The 11,050-nt window shown below is 40.0% G+C and overlaps 2 protein-coding genes across 4 annotated transcripts; both read left to right on the top strand.

Moving 5' to 3' along the window:
* Nucleotides 1-2,816: 2,816 nt before the first annotated feature.
* Nucleotides 2,817-5,282, top strand: LOC118556385. Its single transcript, XM_036134811.1, has 5 exons — nt 2,817-2,844; nt 3,180-3,222; nt 4,336-4,442; nt 4,521-5,230; nt 5,279-5,282. The coding sequence occupies exons 2-5, from the start codon at nt 3,189-3,191 to the stop codon at nt 5,280-5,282; spliced, it is 855 nt and encodes a 284-aa protein (XP_035990704.1). The 5' UTR covers nt 2,817-2,844; nt 3,180-3,188.
* Nucleotides 5,283-6,712: 1,430 nt separating this feature from the next.
* LOC105917108 lies at nt 6,713-10,627 on the top strand. 3 transcript variants are annotated; one of them, XM_036134846.1, is made up of 5 exons: nt 6,713-6,995; nt 7,071-7,268; nt 7,453-7,595; nt 8,937-9,032; nt 10,297-10,625. In XM_036134846.1, the coding sequence occupies exons 1-5, from the start codon at nt 6,951-6,953 to the stop codon at nt 10,367-10,369; spliced, it is 555 nt and encodes a 184-aa protein (XP_035990739.1). In that variant the 5' UTR covers nt 6,713-6,950; the 3' UTR covers nt 10,370-10,625. The 3 variants fall into 3 exon arrangements, with proteins under 3 accessions (XP_035990739.1, XP_035990738.1, XP_035990737.1); XM_036134845.1 differs by having other exon boundaries at nt 6,713-7,256; nt 10,297-10,627; XM_036134844.1 differs by having other exon boundaries at nt 6,713-7,268.
* The last annotated feature ends 423 nt before the right edge of the window (nt 10,628-11,050 follow it).

Below are 11,050 nucleotides of genomic sequence, written 5' to 3'. Positions count from 1 at the left end.
TGATTAGAAATGGTTAAATGAAAAAAAAAGTGACTTTGTAAAGTGCCTTGAGATGACAAATATCATGAATTAGCACTAAATGAATAAAACTGAACTGAATTGAATAGAAGACAGTTAAATAAGGCAAGACCAAACAAGAAACAATCAAAGTCAAGACTGATGAAAATCAAAACTTCAACACTATCGTACAGCGACTTTCTGTTTGAAGATGATTGATTTTATTTTGTCCCATCAAGGGCAGGTGGGGGCAAATGATGCAGCCAGAGATGCAACAGATGCAAGAGAAGGATTCATGATTACTTATGTGTAGAGGGAGCATTGCCATGGAGTAGTCATGTCCTCCACAGGACTGAAGACAAACAGCTCTTTTAAGAGCCACCCACAAAAATCTAAGAGCCTCTACTCTATATCTACTTAATTATTTTGACTGGACCAATTGAAAGAATACAATCCAGATATTTCTTCCTTGCACATTGTTTTATGCTATTCAAATGTCTCCCATTCGTTTGCAGAAAATGACTTTCTAATTCTGCCTCCCTTTATCATGGGCAGCTCTATTAGCAAAGGTTTTGTTCAGATGCTCTTCCTGACACAACCCTCTGCATTTATCCGGGCTTGGGACCGGCCCAAAATGGACACAGGAAACTGTGGCCACCTTTGAGGCTGCATTAGTGTGTTAGTTAGCTAAAGTAGTAATTATAAAATTATAAAAAGTAAAAAAAAAATTCAAATAAAAGCATTAAAGTAAATACAAAATAATTTGTTTTTATTGTTATTTTTTTAGAGTTATTTTTCTTTTCTTGTTTTCTGTTTTATAGATTTCCTTGTATTTGTTTTATTTACAGATTGTGACATGCATTGACATATTTACATGAGAACGCACTTGGAGTCAGGAATTTGATCAAGCGTTTCGGATAGCCTGGAGGCCTTTGTTTGCCTACTGGCCTCTATAAGGGGGACGTCTCCTATTTGCGAGTGACCCTCCCTTTTCATGGTGAGCTGCATGTGTGTAGAGGCCTGGGTTTGCGTTGAAGCCTCTGTTAGTATTCTGTCTCCTGTATTCATGCTGGGGGCCTCTACCCTCATCAACACCCCTGTTTCTTTGAGGCCCTGTTTGCCTGGGTGCCCCTGTTTGTTTGGAGACCTCAGTTTGCGTGGACGCCTCTGCTTGCGAGGAAACTTTAGGATGTTCATTTTTCAAAGAAAGATTCAACTCTCTTGTCAGTTCTCCAACCTGACTATTCAGAGATTTGATTGTTTCCTGCTGTTCTTTGAATCTGGAGGCTTCTTGATAGTTACTCCTCAGCTGATCCTCATATTTGACTCTCAGCTGCTGTTCTGCCACCAAAGCCTTTGCTAGCTTCTCACTGTTCAAGGCGCTTTTTTCCGCCCGCCTCCTAAAAAACTGAAGCTCCTTCAGAACGCTCTCATGGACCGTAACTTTGGGAATGCGTGGAAATCTTGATGCGCCCGCAGCCTGCGGCGCAGCAAACGTTTCCCGCTTCTCCGCTTTCTCTTCACATTTGAATCTTGTGTGACGTTCGTGTTCTAAAGTTTTTTCCAGTTCTTGGATCTGCTCCAGCTGTGCTTGGCAATCGACCTGAAATTTGATTCTTCGTTCTCTCTCCTCGTGAAGATCAAAAACCTTACCTTGCAGCTCCTGTTTAAGATCGTCCACCTGCTGCGTGAGATCACTGATACGTTTGATTGCCTGTTCAATGTCCAACGAGGGAGGGATCACCGTAACAGCTGAGGCTTGTTGGGGCATCTTGTCACTCTTATAGTCCTGGGGGTGACGAGCCCCACAGCTTCCAGTGGCCTGGGAATGCCTTGGTTTTCTCTTGTGGCCTTGTGAGCTGGAAGCCACATAACCTGGGGCCTGGATGTGGGCCCGCTCTTTTTGTTGGTATCGGCCCTGGAAATGCTTAGATTGGTGGTATGAGTGAGGTGCCTGAGAGGAAGAAAAGGCACTGAGGTCTTTCTTTGGTTTCTCTGACCTTGGAGATGGCTGACATGCTTGCTGAGTTACTTCTGAGTTGAGAGACCCAGAGTCAGCAGAGGAGGATGAATCCTGCTGAACCTCCACTGAGGGAGGAGTCTCAGATTCAGCAGAGGGACCAGATTCCCCTTGGATCTCTGTACCATCTTCTGGCTGGGTGAGACGCAGCTCACTGGTACCGTCACTGTCATCCTCGATAGGGAAGATAATTGCATCGTAGTCGACTTGGATGTCGAGGTCGACCATGTCTACCCATGAAAGCGTTTGCTCCATGTCTAACTTTCTGTGAATTAGATATAGTCACTTCTCTGAAAAAGGCGTCTGATATCTGAGATCGAATTTCTTGCTGTTTCGCTAAGATTCAAAGGTGCTCTCTCAAAGGTGTACTGTCGCGATGGGCGTCGGGAACAGTAAATGAAAAACCAGGTTGGTGTTCCATAGTAGTTGAGATTCCGTTGATGTGTCAGAGTGATGTCATAGGCTGTGATGTCATAGTACACTTTGATGCTAAACATTCCAATTAAACATGCTGTGCAAAATGACACAGGGCGGTAAACAGAGTAAACTTTATTATGATTTAAACAATATATGTCTAGGTAATGCCAGTTTGGCTGCTTTTTATTTTACTGAGTTTAATAAACCTGTTAAAGAAGGAGCTGAGAACTTTACTTACATGATACTACACTGAAAAATGTAAATGTAGTTTGTGGAGGTCGTGAAGTTACATCCTCTTGTGCGGTAGGTGGCGCTATGCAGCTTGAAACTGTTTGCGATCCGCCAATAAAGAAAACGAAGAAGAACGCAACCGCCAAATAAATATAAAAAAACACAAGAAGAAGAAGCAGGTAAGACGTCTCATAGCTAAATTTATGAAAGAAATGTTCCCAACACGGTAAAAGAGCTCATAAGAAATACGCCAAGAGACAAAAATATATTTCGGTCTCAACTGGTAACTTTATTGTAGTTGCCAGTTGTATTTAAGACAAATTTTCACCAAGTTAGCTAGGTTTCATTAGCTAGCTAATCATTACTCTAATATGATATTTTACTGTGAATACCTTTGCCCTTATAATCTTGTTATGATGGTTATTCAAATAAAATGTACATAATAATAATTATGGTATTTGGATTTTGTTGTATCTCGTCATGTTTTTCATTATTATTATTATTTTATTTTTAGCTGAGGGAAATGGCCAAAGGGAAAGCAAAGATTAACATCAACGGTAAAAGCAACACTAACCTCATATAATGGTATCCAGTTAAATCTTCCTAATGATCATTAACTTGTTGACTTTTTGTGAAACACCCCCCTAGCTGGAGCATTAATCTGTATTTATTTGTTTATAAAGAGTGCCTTGCAAAAGTGTTAATATTCAATTTTTACACTTTGTCACATGCAGTTGTTTGCAATAGATTTTATTTCTGGGTGTAAAAGATTAAAGTTTACCTGTTAGAAAAAAAATTTTAAACAGGGAGTTTCCTTCCTGTTTATAATTTATTCTGCTTTGTGTAAAAAGAAAAATCCACCATTGCCTATGTTGATGTTTGTGGCTTGTAGCATGACAAAATGTGGAAAAACTCAAAGTGTATGAATACATTTCCAAGGCACTGTTTACAACAGATTGGGTATAATATTACGACCACCTGCCTGTTATTTAGTAGGATCCTTAATGCCTGGCTTGTTTAGACTTGCACTTGAGATTCACCCACCTGTTGCAGCTGCAGAGTACTTTTACATGTTCAACAATAAACTAAGCAAAAATGAAATAGTCTGATTTTTACAGAAAAATAATCTGTAATTGGTGTTTAATCCAAAGATAAAATTGGATCTCACACTTTTGCTATGTTAAAAGAAAGACACACAATTTCTCAAATGTTTTGGGCCAGTGGTCGTAGGTTATTGTCAGCAGGGGTATTGTCTGGGGCCACACATAATCGCTCTGAGGGCGATGAATGGCCGCTTTGCCACACTTTGGACACCCCTGGTCTTAACTTTCTGATTAGAGTAATTTCTCGCTCTGTTGATTCTGTCCATGACATCCTTATGTCATGGACAGACTTAGGTTTTTTTGGAGATTTTTCACAGCTCTAGTGGCTCGCTTTTTAACACACTAGGCTGACAGGAAGGGGGGAGAGACATGCAGCAAAGGACCATGGGTAGGAGTTGAACCTGGGTCGACCGCGTCGAGGACTAAGGCCTCCATACATGGGTCGTGCTGCCCGCTGCGCTACCAGCGTACCCACATCCTTATGGAGTTGTCGGTGTACATTAACTAAAACTGAACTGTCTCACTGTCCGCAATGGATTACAAGTATTTTATTTTGCATGTTTTAAGAGAACATGGCTCCAGCCCAGACTCGGTCCCTTCGGTCAAAGAAGAGGGAATGTTCAACCAGTGAATCCTCCCAGGCGCATGATGTCCAAGCTTCTCTCCTTCAAAAGGTATTTAGGACTGAAACAGAGTCCGTATTTATATTGAATTCAAGCAAACTGACAAGTGGACTTTCTCTTAAACATCAGGAAACTGAAGGAGACGTCAAAGGAGCTGATAACGGGGCGCTGCAGTCCAATCTCCAAGACGGTGCGACAGTCACAAACATAGAGCACCAGGGAGAGGAGCGGCCCAGTCTTTCAAAACCAGATGATGCTACAGACATGGCAAATAATAAGAAGGAAGAGACTAGTGTCCATGATCCCACCCATCGTTTTGAGGTGGAGACCTGTGGGGACCAAGCTAATGATCCTACCAACGAAAAGGAAACATCTTCAGAAGAATGTAGCAGATCACCAGGCCAACCCCAGATACTTGCGCCCCCCTCTGAAAATGACCTCGAATCCTGCTGTGTGGTTTTGGAGAAGCAAGTGGTTGGAAATCGACCCTCGAATCTGAAGAGGAATCAGGACGGCAACAGAGATAACCCCGGCTTTGGAGTGAGCGCTGTCAGTGAGACGGCGGTGGGTTTACCGGCCAAGAAGAAGCGAAGGATGGGCATGAGCGGTCTGACGGAGAAGGAACGGAGTCACTTTCTACAGGCAGGGCAGCATAACGGCGCGAAGAGCGGCGAAGAGATTGCAGCGAAACAAAAACATTCTAAAACTATGAAGCCTGTAGCCTTAGACGGAGACGACTCCCCGGCCTATTTAGAGTCCTCACCTCCTCACATCTCGGCAGAGGTTGTAGAGCAGAGAGAAGAGGAGCCGGAGTCCCCTCACAGTGGGGAGGATCAAAGGTTAGTATTCTTACTACCTGACAGTAAGAGTCTGTATTCATGATTCAGGTAATGGTCAGGCTTAGAGGCGATGTTGTCAGCTAATTCCTCCATATTAGTAAGGTACAAAGAATCATATTGTTTTTTTTGACTGGGTGCCCGACAGTTTCAGAGCAGGTGTTCGTTCAATGGAACAGACTTTTGTACTTATCACTGAGGTTTCAGACAGCAGAACAACCTTCTTACTTTCTCCAAAGGACCTCAGGCATCAAATCAAATAGATCATTTGTTCTGTTTTTTTTTTTACAGACCAGTTCAGGGAGTTTTTTTTAAAGGAAAAGGTTGAACCTTTTAAAATGTATAAACAGTAGTAAACAAGTTTGTTCCACATTTTATCACGTTAACGCCACAAGCTTCAGTCTATTTTATTTGGGACCAACACAAAGCAGACCAAGTTGCAAACTGGAAGGACAGTTATTGTTTTAATATTTTTTAACACATAATCTTTACTTTGATATCCCTCAAGAACTGGGGAGGACATAACAGTGAAGTACAAGTTGAAAGGATGCATGGTTTTCCTAATTATTCACTAATTAAATCTGTGAAGTGCATTGTTGTGTGTATCTATCCATCCATACATCCAACCATACATCCATTCATACACCCCCCCATATATATATATATATATATATATATATATATATATATATATATATATATATATATATATATATATATATATATATATATATATACCACACATTTCAGATTTTTATTTGTGAAAGGAAATTAAAAAATAGAGGGTATTTCTATTTTTTTACTAGTGTTCACATAAAGTCCCAGTAAAATACACTGAAGTTTGTGGTTCAGTGACAAAATGTAAACAGTAGGGCTGGGCAATAAATCCATTAATTGAATTTACAATTTATTAAGATAGAATTTTTGGAAAATCAGGATTTTATTTTGCAAACACACTCATTGGGCTTCCATGAAGAGAATAGTATGCAATGTTGAGTATATGTTTAAGGTAATATAGTGTCAAAATACTGAGAAGAGAAAAAACATTTTGTTTACCATAAGATTAAACACTTTATTGTTTCAATTTTCTTAAGTTAGTCTGAAGTTACACAAGTGAAGTCTGTTCTTGGCTCATTGTGTAAAACCACTAGCAGCAAATATTTTGTTAGATTTTCATTGTTTGCAACGGCAGGGCCTCCATCTTGCTTTACAAGCATGTTTCACAGCTTGTATTTAGTTGCACTTTGAATTCAGGTCAGCTCCCAGATGAAATGCTTGAAATAAATGTTTTTAAAATAATTTTAATTTATTTTTGTGAAATCAAAAGGAGGAAAAAATCGATTTGTTGGATTTGGTATAATAAAATCTGAGAGATTTTATTTTTAAATGTGCTTCTTTCATGAAAAAAATCCAGTAATTTTTCAAATGAACAAGAACCAACTTGGAATAAAATGTACTAAAGTAGTTCATCGCTGTCTGCTGAAACATTTTTCTTTAACACAGAGCTGGGACCGATGTGACAGCCTCAGACGGAGCCGGTACCACCAGTAATCCGGTCGGCTCAGAGGGAGGAAATTCTGTGGCTAATGAAGGCTCCCTGGCTGATCCAGAACTAAATGGCAACACAGAACCAGTGAAATCTGCAGAGGAAGGAGAAGAGAAACATCTGAAGAACCTGCAGCCTCCACAAGTCCAGGGACCCACCACAGGCAATCTGACCCAAATGCCTGAAATACAAAGACAAACGGAGGGAGATTTGTCATCAAAAGTACAAAGCAACTCTCTCAAGACTTCTCAGGCAAAGCAAGATGAAGAAAGCGATGCAGATTCTGCTCGTCTACAGGTGTGCTGTGTGAGCGGGACAATGGATGAGAGCAAACCACAGAGGACCGATGTGACGTGTGCCGATGGAGCCGATGGAGCCGATGGAGCCGAAGGCGGCGCTTCCACCGCAGCTCTTCAGTCTGAAGACCTAAACTGTGGTTCTGTGAAACTTTGTGAGGCTTCAGCAACACCTACTGTCCCAGAGGTGAATGACAGCGTAAGTAGTTGAGCTACACCCTAAATCAAAGCTTGCTTTTTGAAAACATGCGTACACGTGCCCTCCTTCCACTAACTCTAAATCACTTGTGTAAAAACACACGCTCTACGTCTTGTCCGTTTAAAGCTCCGCATGTGTATTTGAAAGCTGTTGAAACTGAATTTGTTTTTTTATTTGCATACAGCGTGACCCCAGCGCTCGTCCTGCTGCCGGTCCTTCTGTCGTCCACGCGGCTGAAGGCACTCGAACCGCCGACCCGGAGGACCCGTTTGGGTCCGGGTGCTCAGGTTACGTGTCCGACTCGCAGCTGAACGCCATCACTCTCATGTAAGAAAAATGTCCCGCAATGAGTCTGTTTTTGCAGGTGGATGCCAAAAAATGTAGAATATAATCAAAAAGGACATTTATTTCAGCATTTTAGTTTAAGAAGGGAAGCCCATTTATAGACTGATTCCACACAGAGTGATAAACGTCAAGCATTTGCTTTTTTAAGTATTGATAATTATGACTTACAGCTAATGTAAACCCAAAATTCACTTTCTCACAAAGTTAGAATAGTACATAAATAGATTAAAAATCCTTTTTAATACAGAAATGTTATGTAACGACCATGTTATTGAAGACAACTGACTTGACAAGGCTGAAGTAGCTGGATGTTCATAGTGTGCAGCATCCAAGCATATTAATGGAAAGTTTAGTGAAAGGAAAAAGTGCACTAAAAAGTGCACTAACTAACAACAGGGACAACTACAACCTTCAGTGGACGGTGAATCAAAGCTCGTTCAAGAATTTAGGGAAGACTCAAAAGGTGTGATTAGCTGGAGACTGCACTGGACAAGCATATCCAGGACATGGTCTAGAACTCATTCCTTGTATGAAGGCCCTCCTGAAACAGAGACAGTGTCAGCAGCATCTCACCTGGGCTGAGACGCTCAGAGGTCCACAGTTATCCTTCCAGATAAAGATACATGTAGTATTTTATTAGAAAATCATGTTTCTGGAGCCTGGAGGAAGAGGGGAGAGGCACAGAATCCAAGTGGCTTAATGTAGTGTGAAGTTTCCAAACCCAGTTTGTTTTGTCAGTCAGAGCAGCTGCTGACCAGAATATTTTAGAGCACTTGATTCTTCCCCCTGCTGAGAAGCTTTATCTACATCTCAGTAGAGCCACAGGCCGATCAATTCAACAATCGATGTGGTTGGATGTACAAAAGGACTAAGTATTAAGCATATAAACAAAGTTCATGGATATGCTTTTAAGTTGGCCAAGATTTCTGCATTAAAATTCTTTTTTTACTGTCATAATCTTCTGAGAAGGATCATTTTGGTTTCTCCTTAGCTTTAAGCCAAAAAAAATAAAAAAAGAACAAACAAATGCTGGATATACATGACTGTGACGAGTCCGTTTGAGAATTTCATTGTAGTCAGGCAGTGTATATTGAATCATTGAAAGGAAATAATTAGTTGTATAAATGCTTAAAAAAATATGAAAAGAGAGAGTTTAGTCACTTTTAAGTTTGAAGCTGCTTTGAAAGAAATGAAATCCCTCCCTAAAAGCTAACAAAAGTGGACAAAAAATGTAATATTTAAAGTTTTACATGCTATATGAGCTTGTATGTTATAAATGTAACCACTTATGTATGATCCAACCAACGTTTTACTTTCATCCAGCGAGGAAAGGGAGGAAGAAGAACCTGATCCCTCGGGCCATCTTGAAGATGCCACAGATCTGGTCTGCGGACTGATCAGAGAACTCTCCTCTCTGAAGTCAGTAGAAACGGTTTCTGCCTTATGTATTTGATTTACTTAAATGTTTTTTTTTATCATCCTTTTTCTTCAGCTCATTCTCTTACCCTCTAATGGAGTAATAGGAAGTGATATGTTTTATAACCCTTCACTACTTTGGTCCACTTGACAGCTGTGTTCTGATTGGCTGCAGTAGCTCTACCAGACATGGCAACATCAGTTAAACCGCAGTAGCAGATTAGTTAAATTAGTTAGATTAAATCTAATCTTGTCTAGTTAAAACTTCAAGTTAAAGTGCAACTCACCCCAAAATCAACTTTTTTTATGCTGATAAACTGTACAAACTTGGCCTAAAGGTGCTACTGTTACTGTTCAGTTTTTGTCTCAATATTTGTCTTAAAACTTAGACAAACTTTATTGTCATTTTGTATGTACAGAGTGCATACAAAACAACATTTCCTTCTCTATCTTAGAGCCTCCCTTTTGGGGTTGAACGGTGGCTATTGCTGTTTAATCGGTTTAACCTTAGACATGTACGTAGACCCCTCATTACGTCCCGGAGCGCATTCTGCATCGCCGCCATCTTGGATGGGTCTCTCCTACTCAAGGCTGGCATAGGAGCCAACAAGAGTAAACGTAGGGGAGTTACTTTGCTCGCATGTTCTGCAGCTTATGGTTGCAATAACTGGGGATAACTATTTAAAGTATATCACCTGGTGCAGATCACCATTTTGGACTGAGATTGGTTCTGAAGCTGAGATTTTACTTGGTGAGAATGCAGAAACCCAACTGACAGACCATCATTTTATGCTTATTAATTTGTTATTGCCATATTTCACAAATTAAGGCTGAATCACATTGCCAAATTAAGTATCCTGGAGTTACAAAGTACCAACATATGCAAGAAGCTGTGCAAAACAATTATTTTTCATGGGTCTTAAGCTCCAGCCCTAGTTGCTAGCAGGGTAGTGTAGGACATTGAAATGATCTGGAAATTTTAAAGAACGCTTTTCCAGCCCTTTAAAACAAAGCTGTGTATGTATTTGTGTATGCACAGCTTGCAAAAATATGAGGAAATCATTGTTGGTGTTTAGAGAAAGCCATTGTACATGTGAGAGAGTGTGGGGAATAAATTTAAATGAACAAACCAACTAGTTTCTTTGTTAAAATACAAAATGTATTTACATGTATTTCCATTTACATGTATTGATTTGTAATACCACATGTATTTTTGTTTAAGAGCATAAAACACTTAGACTTGTTTTTGTGCTGTTTTTTTCTCTAGTCGAAGGGTGATGGTCGCTCATCGAGAACTGGAGAACATGCGCCGCAAACCTTCAAGAAGCTCTGTACGTTGATTGTTCTTCAAAAGATGTTGTTCTCATGTTATTGTCCTGATTTCTCCCACTGTACTTGTTTCCAGAATGTTAGCTTTTGGCTTTGTGGATTTAGTTTTTTTTTCTAAATAAATGTTTGTGACTCATGTGACCACCATCTGTTCTTAGACTAATGTAGCAGGATCGATGAGGCGCTTTAAACTATATTACTGTGTCAAGAATTTTATGTGTTTCATTAATAAAACTGACAAGTCTCATTGCATAATAAAAACAAACAAGAAGTTACTGTTTAGATTTTGTTCACTGATCTAATATCACTTCATTACATTTACACATTCTTAATTAAGGATTATGTTAATTATTACTCGGAACTCTATAGCCTGATTTAAATAAACAAACCAAAAACAAATGGTATAATGTTGGTAATTAAAGGAGTCATCACCTGGAATTCAGACTTTTTCATGTTAAAACTTGCATGTTGGTGTTGGGCCGCAGTTAAAACCTTCCAGAAAATCAGGAGTGTGAAAGGGACTTGGTTTTTGTTTGGGCTCTTTGTACAAACCAGAAAAACCCACAAGAGCGCGCTCTCTACCAAGCGAGATTTTGGTGCTACTCCTAGATTTAACGATATTGCACTGAAGCTCAGGAGGAGAAGGCTAATGACGCTCACCTGGTCACTGCTCAGTTCACCACCAGTAAAGC

The sequence above is a fragment of the Fundulus heteroclitus genome, unplaced genomic scaffold, assembly GCF_011125445.2.
Source record: "Fundulus heteroclitus isolate FHET01 unplaced genomic scaffold, MU-UCD_Fhet_4.1 scaffold_92, whole genome shotgun sequence".
In the NCBI taxonomy this organism is placed as follows: Eukaryota; Metazoa; Chordata; class Actinopteri; order Cyprinodontiformes; family Fundulidae; genus Fundulus; species Fundulus heteroclitus.
This window is presented reverse-complemented; position numbering and strand designations above follow the sequence as displayed.

What these genes read in the sequence shown, in the direction of transcription:
- LOC118556385 (XM_036134811.1), top strand. Translation starts at nt 3,189, where the DNA reads ATGGCCAAAGGGAAAGCAAAGATTAACATCAACG. An exon ending in AGCAAAGATTAACATCAACG is followed by an intron (nt 3,223 to 4,335) that starts GTAAAAGCAACA and finishes GCATGTTTTAAG; the next exon opens with AGAACATGGCTCCAGCCCAG. An exon ending in AAGCTTCTCTCCTTCAAAAG is followed by an intron (nt 4,443 to 4,520) that starts GTATTTAGGACT and finishes CTTAAACATCAG; the next exon opens with GAAACTGAAGGAGACGTCAA.
- LOC105917108 (XM_036134844.1), top strand. Translation starts at nt 6,951, where the DNA reads ATGCCTGAAATACAAAGACAAACGGAGGGAGATTTGTCATCAAAAGTA. An exon ending in CTGAACGCCATCACTCTCAT is followed by an intron (nt 7,596 to 8,936) that starts GTAAGAAAAATG and finishes ACTTTCATCCAG; the next exon opens with CGAGGAAAGGGAGGAAGAAG. An exon ending in AGAGAACTCTCCTCTCTGAA is followed by an intron (nt 9,033 to 10,296) that starts GTCAGTAGAAAC and finishes TTTTTTCTCTAG; the next exon opens with TCGAAGGGTGATGGTCGCTC.